This window comes from Vulpes vulpes, chromosome 13 (assembly GCF_048418805.1).
Source record: "Vulpes vulpes isolate BD-2025 chromosome 13, VulVul3, whole genome shotgun sequence".
NCBI classification, from domain to species: Eukaryota; Metazoa; Chordata; class Mammalia; order Carnivora; family Canidae; genus Vulpes; species Vulpes vulpes.
Window position 1 is genome coordinate 15305133 of NC_132792.1, and position 18175 is coordinate 15323307.

General features: G+C 44.4%; 1 protein-coding gene across 1 annotated transcript in view; it reads left to right on the top strand.

Moving 5' to 3' along the window:
- The window catches only part of FBXO32 (F-box protein 32), a 34186-nt gene extending 19510 nt beyond the window's left edge, over positions 1-14676 (top strand). Inside the window, exons 5-9 of the mRNA XM_072733976.1 lie at positions 893-986; positions 1832-2016; positions 7477-7659; positions 8645-8788; positions 9267-14676. Of these exons, the coding sequence (XP_072590077.1) occupies positions 893-986; positions 1832-2016; positions 7477-7659; positions 8645-8788; positions 9267-9356 (696 nt within the window). The 3' untranslated portion in view covers positions 9357-14676. The remainder of the gene's footprint in view (positions 1-892; positions 987-1831; positions 2017-7476; positions 7660-8644; positions 8789-9266) is intronic.
- The last annotated feature ends 3499 nt before the right edge of the window (positions 14677-18175 follow it).

Below are 18175 nucleotides of genomic sequence, written 5' to 3' on the forward strand. Positions count from 1 at the left end.
GACTAAGGACGCACCAACTTAAATTATTACCTTTCTTTCTTTTTGCTTGGCAATAAATGGTGTAGTGGGATTAGGACACACTCCTTCAGCAAACACACTGACCTTTATTTTTCATGTAATTTGGGCCAGGCACTGGGCTTTTTGAGCATTCCCTCATTCAGAGCTCTCAACTGTCTTAGGGACTCTGAGTATTATTAGTACAGGTGAAGAAACTGGGGCACCAAGAAATTTAGTAACTGGCCCATAGTCACAGAGGCTCCTAGTCTCTAAGTAGAAATAGGTATATGTACTCTACAACCCTGAATTCCTCTCTCTTCCTGTGATTGGTCTCTTTCTACAGGAAGATTAAGTGCAGTGGAATATTCTAATTAACAGACATTTTTACTGAACGCTGCATGGGCAGGAGATTTCTGGATAAGATTTGCCCCTTCCTTGGAAAACACGCGTCTTGCTGACCATGAACTCTAATGTGCCTTGAGGAACAGTTGGTGCCTGTGGGGAAGAAGTTCAAGTAGGGGTAGAAAAATTTCTGCTGGGAGTGATTCTGTAGAGCTCAAAACATTTACAGGTCATAGGAGGCTTTGTTCCCTTCAGAGTCCTCGGCTTCACTTGCTGAAGTAGGCCAAGCAGAATGAATTCACCCTGGCTGAAGCCAAACTCTTTATATTTAAAAGAAAAAAAGCAATTAAATATTCAGCCTGATTCCTGGGGTTTGAGTTACCCCCATTTGTCTTTCACTTTGAGCATCTGCTTTTTATTGCACTGTGGGACCGCCTGCTATCTATGTCTCCTCGTCGGTCTGTATCTGCATGTCATGTGACTCAAAAGCAAAGATTAGAGGAGAAAAATGTCTCTGTGTTCTAAGCCTGGCAACTTCTATTTTTATCCACAGCTGTTGGAACTGATAGCAAAGTCACAGCTCACATCCCTGAGTGGCATCGCCCAAAAGAACTTCATGAACATTTTGGAAAAAGTGGTACTGAAAGGTGAGCTAGCTCTCTCGTGCGCTTTCTCTCTCCCTCTCCCCTTTTAATAGAGATGGGGATGGGCAGATGGATATTCCAACAGAGCAGACGTGTCTGCTTTAAGGAAGAGTGAGTGGATGGAAATGAATAACTCCAGATGCGTTTCAGGGGTGCCAAACTCTAGTTCAGAAAGGAGTGCCACTCATGCTCATGATGAAGGAAGAGACAGTCACCTTCCCATCCTTTTATCAGGAGCATCCATTTACCCTGCCATAAGCCTCTCAGACTTCTCAGTGTGGGCACATGTCTCAACCTTGGCTACCAAGCCTCTGGATTCCAAATTCCTAGAAAATCGAGCTATGTACAAGGTAGAACAGACTCATAGACTATTTGCCCTAGAAGGAGCTTTAGGTCTTTGGCTCATTTGATTCATTGTGCATATGGGAAAACTGAGGTCCATAGAAAGAGTAATTTATCCATGATCACCCAAAGACTCAGGCAGACAGGATCAGAACTCACATTCCTGACTGCTGACCACCGAAACAACACATCACTGCTGGGCTAAAGAACCTGCTTTCAGATCAGGTGAGCCATTGGTGCTGGTGAAACAACAAAGAGAGAAAGAGTCTTTGTCAAAAACTAGGGAGAAGAGAACAAAGAGGGACCTAGATAATGGAAACTCTACCCAGTAACCTCAAGTGTGGAAGCTTGGCCAAGTGTAGAATAAATAACAGTGAGAAAGAAAACCACATCCCTGGAGGCAGTACCCACGTAACATGAGCAGAATCGAGAAGAAAGGCCCACTTAGAAAATATACAGTGTTCCAGTATCATAACTGGTAATACTTTTTTTCTTCCCCATTCAAGTCCTTGAAGACCAGCAAAACATCAGACTAATAAGGGAACTCCTCCAGACCCTCTACACGTCCTTATGTACACTGGTCCAGAGAGTCGGCAAGTCTGTGCTGGTCGGAAACATCAACATGTGGGTGTACCGAATGGAGACAATTCTACACTGGCAGCAGCAGCTGAACAATATCCAAATTACCAGGGTAAGCAGGAACGCCCCAACTTCCTCCTGGCAGGAAGACTTGGGTCAGTTCCTCTGACCAAAGCCTCACCAGGACTTTACATCTTCTCTGGTGGTGGAAGAGTCTGGACTGTTCTGATTGGATGCATTCTACTGGGTGCTGAGCATGGGTTGGAAATTCCCGATAAAAGAGAGGGTGGGAAGAAGATCTCGCAAAACAGGGTCAAAGCACGTGAATTGAAGCATGGTAGGAAGACTGGAAACTTGGATTTGGAGGGGATCTCCCCTCTTGCCCATGTCCTCCTAAAGAATATGTCCATTACAGCTGTAGGAATGCTGCCTTGAATATGATAGAGCTGTGATGGCAGTGGCTTGGAAAGCTGGTACCCACCTCGGAAAATTGTAGTTCCAATGATTAATAATTATGACAAGGAAGCCTTTGGTTAAAGACCGTGAACATACGTGGAGGCAAAAAAGAGCAATTCTCTCTCCAAGCCAGGGAAAGAAAAGCCCTATATTACAGCTAAACTACTATCAGTTGTGTCTTTTAGCTTTTAGAACACAACTTGGCCCTCAGCTCCTGTCCTTTTAATAGTGAGCAGGAGGATGGAGGCACACAAAAAATGTGAGAAAGACACTGTTCTAATCTCCTGAGGCTCGCTAATGGACAGGCACACTTAGACAGCTCACGTAGCGCTCCCCTCGCTTATCACTGACCGCGCTGTTCTAAGTGGTTCCGGGACCCAAGCCGATAAAGTTTGGGTCTGCCCATCTCTTGAGAAAGTAACATGAAGAAACCTCTTTGACCTTTTTTAAATATTGATTTTACCATGTGAAGTTTTCAAAATGCAGCTGACTTGACTTTGCTGTTAATAACCTCTCTGGGCCTTAGTTTCTTAAACTCTGAAACAAGGGGGATAATGAGAAGCCTCAGAATTATGTGACTTCCTTCGAATCACTTAGGCTATAATTCTTACACTTACACTTACACACACACACACACACACACACACACGCAGCACAAGCCCAGATAATCTTTCAAAACCTGTCTCAACGATTTATCTTAAGAGTGTGTATTCTGAACATTTACCTAATTTATTCTAATCATCTACCCCATTCCTTTCACTTAAGTGTAGGCATAGTTTGACAATGTGAATTTGAGAGCCAAATTCCCAGCTTATCTCTCACAGAAAACCTACTTAACACCTTATGCCTGATTCCTGGTGTTCTGTGTAGCCTGGACTTAATACTTTCTTTTTTTGTCTAAGCCCAGGAGAGAATCATCCAGCCAGTGATCTAAAAGAGCAAATCCCATCCGTCCTAAGGGCCTCTTCCCTCCAGCTGCTTTGGGACACTAGATGATCACACTTGCCCAGAGTTTGCCTCTGTGTCCTGTATCCGTATCACAGAGCTTCCTTGGCCACAGCCGCTCATGTACTCTGCACTCCCATGGGCTCACTCACCTGGAACCGCCCCCCCCACCCCCCCACCCCCGCCCCTTTAACTGATCTACAAGCACTTGGGAGAGGAAGTAGCCATTGTAGGTGGTATCACTGTTCATGGGGTGAGACCAGAGAAGCCCAGCGATTTAGGCCAGAACCTGGGACTCCTTATTCCTTACATGGCAAAGCTTTCTTAACATCAGTGGCTTCCAAACTTCTTTTCAATCCAGCTTTCTTCCAACTATTTATTCAATGAACCAGCTTTTTGCAGACCTTTTACATCTAATCCCATGCAGGACAGATCAAACACTGCCGTTCATCTCACTCTCCCCTCTGCTCCTGGCACTCCTGGCACTCCAGAGCTATCCTCTGCCCATTCCAAGCTTGGTCCTGCCTCCCCAGACCATCCAATCCCCTGAAGACACTCTCATCTCACATTCCTCGGAGGAGTTGTTGCCATCTGAAATTATCACATACGTGATTCCACTTCCCTGTCTCCATCCACTGGTTTATAAACGCCACAAAGACAGACACTACTTGCTCCCTGCTCTCTTCCCTCTGCCTTGCACAGGGAACTGGGCAGAAAGCAGTTGATAAATCTTAGATGAATGAATGAATGATTGAAGGGAAGTAATGCCTGTCCCCTAGCCCTGGTGTAAGATTTAATAAGCTAACATATAGAAAGTACTTGGAACAGTGCCTGGCATGTAGTCAGTCTTTGCATGTGACAGCTCTTATTGTCACTAAGGGCTCGCTCTGTGGCAGGCACTCTTCTGAGTCTTTCATGTGTATTAATTAACTCATCCAGTGAATAATTGTAAGTAGGGGTCTTTATAATAGCTGATTTCCACCAGGCACCGTGCTAAGTCTTCTGTGCATTATCTTATCCACTCTGCCCATCAACACAGTAAGATATGCTCTTCCTTATTTTATAAATGAGAAAAATCAGGCTGAGTCATCACTGAGTAGTATGTGGCTGGTGCCTCAATGCAGGTGAGATGTAGTAGTCTGGGGACTGAATCCAGACCTGTCTGCAGAGGCTGCCCTTCCAGCCACTGCACTCTGCTCCCTGCTGCCCTCCTTCCCAGCCCTCCTCGCTGTGAGCCACATTATTTTGAGAGCAGTGATGGGAACCATGGAGCCCTAAAGATGCCCAACTCTCCAGAGGAAAGAACGATTGAGAGAGAGGGAGAGAAATGGGACTTAATTACTTCAGTCTGGACTATATTTTAAAGCCGACTTTTTAACAGTTTGGGCTAAAGAGAAGTATGTTATTACACAGAAATGTTAAGGTGACATTTACAGTAATTGCTTTCTATTTGCCAGAATTCTAGCAGCATCTTCCTGGCATATGATCTTGTTTTTCTTCAAAATTTCATATCTAAAAAAAAAAAAAAAAAAAAAAAAAAAAATTTCATATCTAATTCTATGGAGCCAGTTTTTATTGGCAAAAATAATTAATTGGATAAAGGATGAAGGGGGAAAAAAATGAAAAGACCCAGTTTGGAGGGGGGGGGAATCAAATAGGATCATAGCATGCTATGGGTAAGGCAGTGTTTTGAAGCAGGTAGAGGGCAGGGTAGCCATAAAAGGATTTTAGCCGAATGAGTGATTAGAGGAGCAAGAGTGACTTATTTTTCTTTTTATATGTTTATATCTCAAAAAAAAAGAAGAAGAAGGCATGCAAGCGGTTAACCATTTATCAGGAGTAAGGGCTCAGCATGGGGTCTGGGCAAGGATTTTGGAAAAGTTCAGGTTTGAAAATTTGAGAGTAAACTCTGCCAAGTGGACTTTAATAGGAGTCCATGTAATAATTGGCCTGGGAGTTTTAACCAAAAAAGTAGATGCTTTGAAGTGCTGGAAACAAAAAGAAAATTTCATGGCAGTTTTATTAGCTCATATGATCAGCAGCAGATGATAAACGACAAATAGGTCTAGAGCCTTCAGCGGTCCAGCAGAGTCCTGAATTTTGCAAACAATTGAAAGTTCAGCCCAGCAGCCTGAGCAATTTAAACTGTCAAGTCATAGACACTTCTGATGAGTTAAGAGGCTGAAGCTGATCCAAATCTGAGATTGTTGGAGCTGGAAGGGATTTTTAGTCTTCTAAGCCAATTCATTTTGGACATGGGGAAACTGAGACCCAGAGTTCCCAAGGGCACCTGGCATCCAGATCTGCTGCCTGTCCATCCAGTGTTTCTTCCATGCTACCTCCCATTCCTCCCTATAGTCCCAACTTCCCAAGGCCCCACGCCTCTACACGCCTGTCCTGCTTTGCAGGGGACACAGTGGGAATTGGTGAGACCACCCCCCCCCAGTGGGGGGGGGGGGGGCTTTGATCTGCCTTGAAGAGGGTAGTTCCCTTAAAATTTGAGGAGGGGACTCGAAACCCATTGACAGGATATTTTCCCCCTAGCTAAGGAAGGGCTTCTGCATCCTATATTTCTTCCTGTGACAACCCCTCCGCCCCACCCCCAGAGGGACAGAGCACTGAGCTAAAAATGTTAGTAGTCCAAAATCAAGAGCTCACCCAGGTCTAGCATGGGAAGAACAAAGAGCCACAATCTCAGGTGATTCGTGCTGACTTCTTATCCAAATGGCAGCATCAGTTGCTGTTCGAGACGTATCAGTAAATAGTAGTGAGGACCTTCTCTGTACAGATTGTCCCAGAGCACTCTGTGCCTCCCTCCTTGATAGCACTTAACATATTGTTCTGTCATTATTTGCTTATGTTTCTGAGTCTCTTGCCAGCCTCATGAATCCATTCCAACTCCAGTGCCAGGCCATAGTAGGCCCTCAAAAGAGGTTGTTTGTGCTGGCCTAGTCTGTAAGGGATACGAAATTAGACCCCTCCTTCAAGGATCTAGGCGTGGGTGGGATAACATGAGTCCATCGAAATGTAAATAATAAATTAAATAAAATTAAACAGTTAAATACAAGTTCAGGGTTATAGTAGAAGAAGCTCCTGATTAATTGCCAATGTATTATCCACAGAGTTTTGTTTTTTTTTTTTTTAATGTTCTGTGGAGCCCTAGGTTTCAATAGAAATGCTGTAATGGATGGGATCACTTAAGCCAAAAAGTTCTGTACCAACCATCCCTAAAGCACACATGTGCACACACACACATACACACACACACACCCATACATATGTGCATGCACACATACACAAGTACATATAAGCACAGGATCTTTTTGTTGTTTTTCACCTACTTAATTATTAGGGTTTCATTCGTCCCTCAGATATTTTTTGGGTGGCAACTATATGCTAGGCACTTTCCCAGGCACAAAGGACATTAGCAATGAGAAAAGACAAAAAGTCCTGCCTCCATGGAGCTTACGTGCCAGCAGGAATGTGCCATTCAGGCTTTCTTTTGGAAAAGGTTTGCATTACATAACAAAAAGGGGCTGGTTCAAAAAGTATCCTGAAGAGATCATAGGAATTCCAGGACAATCCAGTGAAAGTGGCCTGGGATAGTCACAAAAAACAGTAAAGACCTTTTAGAAAAAAATAGGTATAAACTGGATCTGAGGAAAAGCAACATTTGGACAGATCAAGAGGCAGGGGCCCATGGGCAGCATGTTTGGGCACAGGCAAAAACTCCTGCCTGGAGGGCTCAGCGGTCAGGAGGGGCAATGAGAAAGCCCTCAAAGGAGGCAGGCAGGGGGGGCTCTGTCCAAGGCACCGAGCCCTAATTTGAGGAAGGTAGTGAATCTTGTCACTGAGTAAACTGATTGGGGCACAAGAATCCAACATGTGCTGTTGGGAGAATCATTAAAAGCATAAAGCTTTGTGAAACTTCAGAAAATCCCCCTGGCACCATGCAGCTTGGGCTGTTCCAGGCTCTTCTGTGGGTCTCAGCCATGGGTCCTGTTTCTGCATCTAAGGAAGGGAGAATTGATGCTTTTGGTCTCGGATCAATGAGCCACCTGGAGGGTGGAGGGCAAGGGGACAGCTGCACCCTTGCAGAGTGTCACCTGACAGTCCGCTGCTGCCGCCCCCCCCAACAACCTGCAACTTAACATCATCCTTCTCCCCACAGCCTGCCTTTAAAGGCCTCACCTTCACCGACCTGCCTTTGTGCCTGCAACTGAACATCATGCAGAGGCTGAGTGACGGGCGTGACCTGGTCAGCCTCGGCCAGGTGGCCCCTGACCTACATGTGCTTAGCGAGGACCGGCTGCTGTGGAAAAAGCTGTGCCAGTACCACTTCTCCGAGCGGCAGGTCAGTGGGCCCGACAGGCCACCCCTCCTCTGTCGCCTGACCCTCACACTTCCTTGGCATTTTTCTCGAGCTTGAGGGGTGGATCCCATCCTCCAGGGCCTTCCTGGCTATCTAGAAGGCAACCTTACAAAGCATCTCTAAATAACATATGTGAGGGTTTCCTTTAAGGTGCTTTTGATGGAAACAAAAACAACTTACATTCTTAACCTATATGCATGCTTCACACCTTGCTTTAAAAAGTTCATAAAGTGACACCAGTCCTCCTCTTCTATACCAAAGTTAACTTACAAAAGTAACATTTTTATATATTACAGCTAATGAACTTTTATACATATTATTTCACTTTAGTCCAACACCCAGGGTAGGGTAGGTATCATTATGTTCTGTTTAAACAGACAAGGGGACTCAGGCCCCAACCAGGGAAATGGCTCTCAAGGTAAGGAAACTGGCCTTGAGTGTGAATTTGAACTGGGGGCTTCTGACACCAGCTCTAGGCCTGTTTCCCCTCCTCATGCTCCCTCAGACTTTTTCCCCCAACTTTATATAGATGTGTGAGTTCAACAAGTTCTGTTCACAAAGCCACTAATATTTAGATATAAAATAGAGCTACTGTGCCAAGCAGTTACTGCATCTCCCTGGAAATAAATCCCTCAAGTCTACAACAAAGAAAAGATGGAAGGTTTTTATTGAGATCACCTGAACTTTAAAGGACCATCCAAATACAGTTTAGTAGAGGTCACTAGTGAGATGGCACCAGCCACCTGTTTCTTTTAAAGACTGGCAAAAGCCACTGTTTCACTGGGTTAGAGTTCAGAAGGACCTTCTTTATATCTTGGCAGTTTTTTCCCTGGCAGTTGCAGGGCAAAAATGCAAAAGGGGAAGGAGGGTGGGAACAGAACTTTTCAGAAGCACAAAACCACAAACCATCTTCTTGATGAACTCTCCTGCAGTTGTTTGCAATTTTCTGTATTCGTTTGCAATTTAGATCCGCAAGCGATTAATTTTGTCAGACAAAGGACAGCTGGATTGGAAGAAGATGTATTTTAAACTTGTGCGATGTTACCCACGGAAAGAGCAGTATGGAGACACCCTTCAGCTTTGCAGACACTGTCACATTCTTTCCTGGAAGGTATGTGTCTCGAGGTGGCTGCCACAGTCCCCTAGCCCAGCCCCTAAGAGCCAAAGGCACCAGCATTGCAAGACCAAAGCCCTTCCTACTTCTTCCCTGCTCTTCACTTCTGCAGCTCCCACCCCCGCCCTGCTGAAGGTGTGGGGAACACTGATTCAGTCCCTGGGGAGAAAAACTTTGAGAGGCCTTCATTTCCTCCACCCCTATTTTTATGGATACATATTTTATGTGTATGTATATTTTTGTACATCCCACCCACCTCCAAATTCTCCGATCTCTTTGTGCACTGGTGCACATGGACACACACACACACACACACACACACACACACACACAAACACACACACAGCTCTTTAGTTTTTGCAGAACTTATGGCATTCTGGACAGAGGAATGTTGTTTTGAGTCTGAGCACAGCCTCATGGTGCTACAATGAGATGCTTCTGAGAAGTCAGACCTAACCATGATGTTCCTTTCCAGGGCACTGACCATCCGTGCACAGCCAATAACCCAGAGAGCTGCTCCGTCTCCCTTTCACCCCAGGACTTTATCAACTTGTTCAAGTTCTGAGTCCCAGCACGTGACAACACTTCAGAAGGGTTCCCTGCTGATGGGATGGCTGGGAATACGGAGTTTGGACACTTCATCTGTAAATAGTGTACATTTGAAACCTTGGCTCGAAACTTCTGAGATAAGTCACTGAGAGGACGTCGCAAGGGGAGAGATGCGGTTGCTGGCTGAGAATTTAAGAAAATGGACTTCTCATTAGAATCGGTATGGAAAAGCAGAAATACTGTAAATAAACTTTTTTCTCCCTTTTTGCCGGCAAGAATATAAGGGCAGGAATTCCGTTTCATCGGTGAAAATGGAAATCCTCCTGATGTTCACTGACACTCCTTGGTCTAGTTCCCTAGGGATGTGGAAGACAAGGGGAGGACTCGAACACAAGATAGAACACTCTGTTTACAATGTGAAAATGTGCTCAAAGAAAGAGAAGACGAACATATGCGAAATCTCTGCGCTTTGGTTTCAATTGTTGGGGGGGGGGGGTTGTAAAAGGGCAAAGGAAGTACCACCCATCTTAAACCCGCGTGGGCATAGGGCCTTATCTTGCGAATCTATCACACAATTCTCTACCTCAGAAAGTAGGCACTGCTCCCCCTGACAGAGCGCATCACCCAGTAGGCCGCGTCTGCTGGTCTTGGTTTTTCATCACATGAAAGGGGTTTCAACAGGAAGGGATTCTGGAGGCAATCCTCATCATGCTCCAGACTTCCTTTTTAGGCAAATAGGCACCCTTTTGGAGTTGCGTCTTTTCTAGAACCACCCCGCAGCACATAGGCCTCTCCTTTCATGCAGTAGCTCATTCACGGTGGCATAAGGCCAATTAAAAACAGTCCCAGAGGAAGTCCTCCTTCAGAAAAAGATAGAATTAGTCCCACCCAAGAGCTGTGAAGACTTTTCGTATTCCTGTTTCACTTCTCGGCTTGTCTGGGTTCCTGGAGTCTATTCACGGATAAGCGTATCTGTGGATGGGTGGGAGCCAGAGTGCTGATAAAAACTGGGGAAACGGGTTTTACGTATCAGTGAGACGGTTTCCCAGCTGCTGTGCCTCATGGCAGGTGACAAGCCGAGGAGCTCTCTTTTTCTTTAGGTCCAACATCAAAATTGAATCAGCCTAAGCTAGGACTTCATGCAAGGATGACGAGAATAAAGCCTGGAGTTCCCAGTCACAGGGAACAGAAGTACTGTGCGGTTCTTCCTAAACTTGCTCCACACCCCCTGGGGATCTTGCTAGGCAAATAGCAGCAGGTGTGGAAGAAAGGAAATCTCAGGACTTAAGGAGTTCGCTGTCAAATATTCCTGGGATGGGGGAGGGGACGTTTTTGTTTTTTACTTTTTATAGAACTTGGCTTTTCTACAACAATGTACATATTCTGGCAGTTGTGTTTGCTTTGTGCTTTTTTTTTCCTTCTTTTGCAAATAAAGTTGCCACCCTGCATGCCCTTGGCAAGTAAGTGAAGCAGAAATAGGAACTTGCTCACATTCACACTGAAGAACAGTTATATCCTTAGGGGTGGAAGCTTGGGGTGACCTGGAGAGGGCAAAGGTGGGTGAGCATGTATAGAAACAAAGCCAGGCACCGGCTGGCGATGCCAAGCCCCTTGCTGCCCTGCCCAAGTGTCAGCATGCTGAAGAGAAGGCAACCATCAGCCCCCCTCACTCTGCAGCACCTGTGCCTATCTATACACCGGCACATCTCCATGTTTATCTTCATTATCACTCCCATCAGAAGGAAAATTTAATTTAATTTAAATGCTCCCCACTGAGCTGAATTCAACATTGAAGAATAAGATTTTGTTGGCTAAGGTTGAGCTTCTGGAGCCCCTGTAATACCTAGTGGGGTTTTTGCTCTCCCCTCCCCCTGAGTCAAAGTCACACTGAGAATGCAGGCCCTAGATGGTGGAATTAAAAACTTAGCTCTTCCAGAATTCAGATGTCTCTCAAATGTCTCAGCTTCCTGAAAGATACGGGGCAGAGCTGGGTTGATTGCGACTGTGAGATCTCTGGAACCTTTGACTCTGACATTTTTAGGTTTAGGCCTGCATGGCCTTCCACATTTGTCCATCACCTCATGACCTCTGCCCCTTCATACTGATCCAGGAGGTGGAAACCCCCCAGGCACCCTCAGGTTTGCAGTCCCAGAAATGTTGCCTGCCTTAAATTGTCAGCACCAAACTGGCAAACCAGTCTCCTTTGGACTGTCTGCAGTGCCCACGATTGCATATCATCCCCCAGGCAGCGAGGTGCATCTGCGCGAGATGACTCCTGCCACTAGTGGGAGGGTTATGGCTTTCTGAAATGTTTCCCTTAGTGGTGCCTCTGGGCTCTCCCTAACTCTGTTGGCATCTTTGGAGGTGGTGTGTGACGGAGTCAAGGAAAACTTTTAAGGAGAAAAGAGAAGAAACCAACATTTATGGTTCTCTTTCATTAGTAGTGGAGAATAAGAAAGGAAATGGCAGGTGGAGAGGGATGGGGGAAGGAATAGAAATGGCCTATCTTTGATGCTGTGGTTTGTGTGAAGGCAATGGAGAAGAACCTAGCGGGTGCAGAGCATCTGTGTTGGCGCCACATGGCAGCTGTTCAGCATGGCCAGAGCCTCACCTATAAGTAAAGGAGGTGAAAAAGAAAATTCTTGTTCCCTGGGTACCAATCATCTTTAGAATTTCTATTGGCAAACCCTCTGGGGACAACCTAACCTAAAAAAACAAAACCAAAGAATCCCTGTCTCAAAACTGCTAGTCTAAAAGCCAGACGGACAAGATGGTGGAAACTACTAGAAGAGACAGAAGGCTCCCCTCTCTTTGCTGTACCTACCTAACCACTCCTACCCCTGTAACGTAGAATTGGAAATTGATGTCAGCTATGAAGTAATTTGGACTTTGAAAGAAGGAAGGAGTGTGTCCAGGGCAGGGTGAGCACAAATCCATGGGGATGTTATGTACAATCTGGTTCAACTTAAAGGTGTATAAGCAACAAGCCTGGGGCCTCTTGAGAGTAAAGCACAACATTTAGGGAAAGAATATGTGAGTGCTGACTTCATAGCAAGATTCAGAAAAAAGTCCAATGACATCTTCAACTACCTTGCATTGTTACTTTAATGCCATTCCTTTGAGATGGATCAGTGTCATGGGAGGGTGGGTGACAAAGCTTCAAAGAAAAACATCGCCAGGGTGTCAGTTGTGAGATGACATTTATTAAGTGATGATCAATTTTATACCGAAGCGGCTCGGAGGAGTTATTTGGGGTGGGGTGGGTTGATACCACAAAACAGTGCAACAGTGGGCCTTACTTGAGGGTGAAGGAAGGTAACAAGCATGCACCGTGTTATTGCCATGATTCTCTGTGGATTCGAAAACTTTTTCACCAGGAGCTTGCAATTAACGGGCTCCTTTTTTACTGTTGTTTCTTTGTGGGGGCACAGAGGGAGCTTAGAATTTCATTTGTCTAAGCAAGTGGTGTGATTTACAAGGTCAATCATTTCAAGACATGTTCAACAATGTATCATTTGTAGCATTGGATACAATGTTTACCATAAAATATGCACCTGACTTTATATTTTTTTGCCAGGTTATAGGGCAAAAGTGTTTTGCTATGCACTCTATTTTATGTGTGAATTTTTTTAACTGTAATTTTATGTGTGAATTTTTTTTTAACTAAACTATATCAACATTTTCTATGTGGACATCTGGGTGTTGTTGTTTTTTTTTTTTTTTATCTGTTTCCAACTATCTGTGTCTGTGAACCATCCTTCTGACTGGATGCTGGCCTAAAATCCTATTAGTGTTTAAACAGACCTCAGAAACACCCTGAACCTCTAGACAAATGCTAAGAGATGGCTCTTTGATATATCTCGGGCTCACGATGTCTTCAGTAAACAAGATCATAACTCCTTTAAAGCCAACCTTTTCTGCAGAAGCTTTCTTCTGTGTTTTGTTAAAGAGAGTAAACCCTCCATGGCTTCCCAAAGGAAGGAAACTCCTATCCCAGACTCTTGTGCTGGAAGGGAAGTTGAGGATGGTGGAGTCTGGCATTCCATCTGCCCTTCAACATGAGGTAGTGGGACATGTCTGAGCCCATCTGGTACTCAGTAGTAGACCTGAATATGAACCCAGGATTTTCTGAGGCCTTTACTTTGTACCCTCTATCCAGCATCCTTTGGTGTGTCCGGAGACACATAACACCTGACCCAATTGTTCTCCACACCTTCACTGTGAAAGGCAAGCATGAGGGTCCGGTGTTAGGCATCTGGCCATTATCTTTTCCAAATATTTTAAGTCCCTGGTTCTCCATGGAGAAGTTAACATTTCTCCCTGGAGCCACTTAACATTTTTGCAGACTTCTGACCCTATTGTGAGTACACCATCCTAGTAAGTACAACCTGCTCACCGTAAAGCAAACAGCGTATTTTGACAAATTCACTTTTCCCTGGGTACTTTCATTTTAATTACAAAAGTGGCCCTTAAGACACATAAAGGCTGAGCAGCTGGCTTGCTTTCTAGAAACTGAGGTTCTGATGGTAACCAAGCAGGTATTTCCTCTCAGACTAAGAAGTACATTTAATCCATACCGTTCATCTCCCCATCCTCCGGCACCTGCCACAAGATCTGGTGAGTGTCCATGGGGGGGGGGGGGGGGGGGGGGACACCCTCCCACCCTCTGCTAAACGTCAACTTCAGTAAGAGGGATTATTCCAAGAGGCAGCAAGGAGCGAGAAACCACAAATATTTGTGACTTTGTCTGCTGGACGTTTTTCCAAGTGTCCCTGAACACAGCAAACAAAGCTTCCTGAGAAATCTTCCAAAATTCAGGCACTGCTCCATTTGTCCAAAAATGGACGGCTGCTCCAGATCTCTGAACCTCTTAAAACGCCATCTGCTACGACGTTACTTCTGGAGTTTGAACATGACTTTTTCTGTCTTTGAGTATAGCAATGTTTGTTTAATTAACGATGCACAAGTCTGTTAAACAGAAGGCTCCAAGGACTGCTCTACGCTTGAGAGCTCTTGGCACCATCTTTATTCTACCAAATGCCAATAACCCTGGCTAAAGGGAGTGTATATTAAAGCCCATGTCCTAAGTTCAGAAGCTTTACTCTTTTTAATAAAAAATAGGAGGTTGAATATGTAACTAAAAGTATAAGGTTAGTCTTGTTACATGCAAAGATGTTTATTTAATATTGTGTGAGCTAAGTCCTTCTGTATAAATTATTTGCACACTTTCCTTGCATGATGAACTGATTTTTTTTATAGTTGTTTGTACCAGACGGTGGCATATTTTTGTAAAAATTTTTTGACACTGAATTGCAATAAATGTTTTTCCAACAACACATTGGTGCATTTTTGGAGTGTGCCAATTCAAGTTGGCTTTTTAACATACTGAGTATGTTTATCTTTTGCCTAGTGAGGCTTAGATTCCTTGTCCCAGAAACTTATCATTGTTACAAAATTTCTAGGAATATGAAGAAAAATAAGCTTGCTGCTGGGTACCATCCTCAGTCAATAACAGCATTATGCGTAAATGGGATAGTTCCATTTGCTGTATGTATAACAGAATGATTAGGGAATCATGAGCTATGAAATCAATATCCATTTATTCATCAATAGACATTTCTTGAACAGCTAATAGACACTGGACCCTGTGCAAGGCACTGGAAACAGGACAGTGAACAAGACAAATAGAGTGCCCGCCTTCATGGAATTTTGATTCTAGTGGGAAAAACAAAAACACACAAAGCGAGTAGGAAAATATTTAATTCGTAATAAGTGCTACGATAAAAATAAACAAGGGGCCAAAATGCAGAATAACAAGGGGACCTGCTTTTAACAGGCTGAGCGAGGTGGGGCGGGGGCATCTCTCCAACAAGAGATAGGCTGAGATCTCAACTGTGAGAAAGAACAGGCTGCAGAACATGGATATGTTCTCATGCATTCCAGAAAGAGGGAATGGTTTGTGCAAGGTTCAGGTCATGGTCCTGCCACTTACCTGCAGTGCGACCTTTGTCAGCTTAACCCCTCTAGGTCTCAATTTCCTAAATTCCAAAACAGTGGTACTAAATCTATTACTTATGGTTGTGAGGGTTTAGTGAACTAGTACAAGGAAAATTCATGAAGCCAGGCACATGACACATGTTCTGTCGATATTAACAATCATGATTCCCTGAGCAACAAGGGTCTGAGAACTGGGTTAGACATTACTCTGCATCTCTAGTTGCGTGTGATGTGCTTAGGTGTCTGACGTGGTGGCTGACCTACTCAATAATATATTTACTCTGGAACACATCTCGATCCTGCCACTAACTCTCCCATCAGAAAATGACAAAAAAAAAAGAAAAAGAAAGGGGGAGGGATCCCTGGGTGGTGCAGCGGTTTGGCGCCTGCCTTTGGCCCAGAGCGCGATCCTGGAGACCCGGGATCGCATCCCACATCGGGCTCCCGGTGCATGGAGCCTGCTTCTCCCTCTGCCTGTGTCTCTGCCTCTCTCTCTCTCTCTCTTTGTGTGTGTGTGTGTGTGACTATCATAAATAAATAAAAAAAATTTTTTAAATTAAAAATTAAAAAAATTTTTAAAAAAAGAAAATGACATAAAAGGCACATGAGAGTAATCAGATTTTTAAAAAATTCCTACCAGGATCACAAAAGCTCAACATTCAGTAGCTATCCCATGCTTTCTTTGCTCAGGCTGCTCCATCTACCTAGAATAGTCTTCCCGACTGAGTAAATCTCCCTCCCAGAACACTTTTCTGCATCTAGACTTTGCTACACTGTAGTCTTATTTGGGGCTGTGTCATAGTGCCCAGTCCAGTGCTGGGGCTGCATGAATTAGTGACACACACAGACATTCACAAAATGCTTTTCAAAGTCTCACTGATCGCATACCTTCCACTCGAATAAGAATCAGTGCAAGCATAGAACTATTTATAGCTTTTTAGTTAAAAAATTAATGGTAGTTGAAAAAGTAACAAATGTGGGGACCTAGTTTTCATTAAAGTTTAAGTTCGACTAAATCTTTACAAGTCTAGTAAATTTTCATACAAAATAAGAGGGGCTTTTCTTACTGTTTGATAAGCTCAAATTGAATGACTAAAGTCCCTTTAAAAAAATAAGTCCCTTTTATACACCTAGTGAAAATTCCTTGGAGCCCCTGGGTGGTGCAGTTGGTTAAGCATCCTACTCTTGGTTTCAGCTCAGGTCATGATCTCAGGGTGGTCAGATCAAGTCCTGAATGGGGGCTCTGAGCTCAGCGAGGAGTCTGCTAAAGTTTCTCTCTCCCTCTCCCATTGCCCCTCCCCGTGCTTTCTCTCTCAAATAAACAAATATTTTAAAAAGGGGAAGGGGCCCCTGGGTGGCTCAGTGGTTGAACACCTGCCTTTGTCTCAGGTCATGATCCCGGGATCCTGGGATGGAGTCCCACAGGGAGCCTGCTTCTCTCTCTGCCTATGACTCGGCCTCCTTCTGTGTCTCTCATGAGTAAATAAAATCTTAACAAAAAAAATTCCTTTCAACATGTTAAAGCTACAATTATAAATCTAACCCATCTGCTTTTTTTTTTTTTATAAGCACTTCAAATGTCTGCTCAGGTAAGCATCAACCCTAAAAAGCAAAACTATTCCCAGGTCAATTAATAACTTATAAACTTAATAAATTAAGCATAAATATATCTCAAAAACTCTAGCATTGTTAAAACGTGTGCAATTATTATATCTTTCTGTTTAAAATCATATCTTACACGAATTACTTATTTTCCATGGAAATCATAAGGCTACCACTGTAGGCAAAATAATGTCTCTCTGAAGATGAACACATCCAAATCCCCAGATCCTGTGAGCATGTTACATGGCAAAGGAGAATTTGTGGATGTGATTAAGTGCTTTGAGTTGGGAGATTATCCTGGACTACCTGGGTGGGCCCAATCACAAGGGTCCTTGAAAGTGGAAGAGAAAGGCACAAGAGGACAAAGTGATGTGATGAGCAAAGGGCCCTCCCGCCACTGCTGGCTTTAAAGAGGCAGAAAGGGGGTGAGGAGCCAAGGAATGAGAGCACCATCTATAATCAGGAAAAGGCAAGGAAAAAATTCATCCCCAGAGTCTTCAGACAGGAATGCAGCCTTGCCAATACCTTGAACTTAGCCCAATGAGAACTGGGTTAGACTTCTGACATTATAATGGATCTGTGTTGTTGTAAGCCACTCAATGTGGGAGCCTGGGTGGCTCAGTGTTTGAACACCTGCCTTTGGCTCAGGTCATGGTTCCGGGGTCCTGGGATCGGGTCCCGCATCAGGCTCCCCACAGAGAGCCTGCTTCTCCCTCTGCCCATGTCTCTGCCTCTCTCTCTCTCTCTCTCTGTGTCTCTCAGGAATAAATAAATTAAATATTTTTTTAAAATTTATTTATGATAGAGAGAGAGGCAGAGACACAGGCAGAGGGAGAAGCAGGCTCCATGCACTGGGAGCCCAACGTGGGATTCAATCCCGGGTCTCCAGGATCGTGCCCTGGGCCAAAGGCAGGCGCTAAACCGCTGCGCCACCCAGGGATCCCTAAATATTTTTTTTAAAGCCATGTGTAGTTAATTCATGACAGCAAAACAGGAACTAACAGCAGATTTGCTAGCATGCCCAGCAGCATGCCCTACAAAGCCATCAGTTCTGACCATTCTGCTGTATGTCTCCCATCCCAGGCTGAGGGAGGGTCTGTCTGCAAATGAAAGGCTCAACTGCTTGATAGTCTAGTTCTGCAACAAGAGTTATGTTGATTGCCCAGATATATGACCTGCGAAGCTAGACAGGAGAGTTCTGCTTGCCAGTGTAGTAGGTGTAAAGTTGCCTCCTGC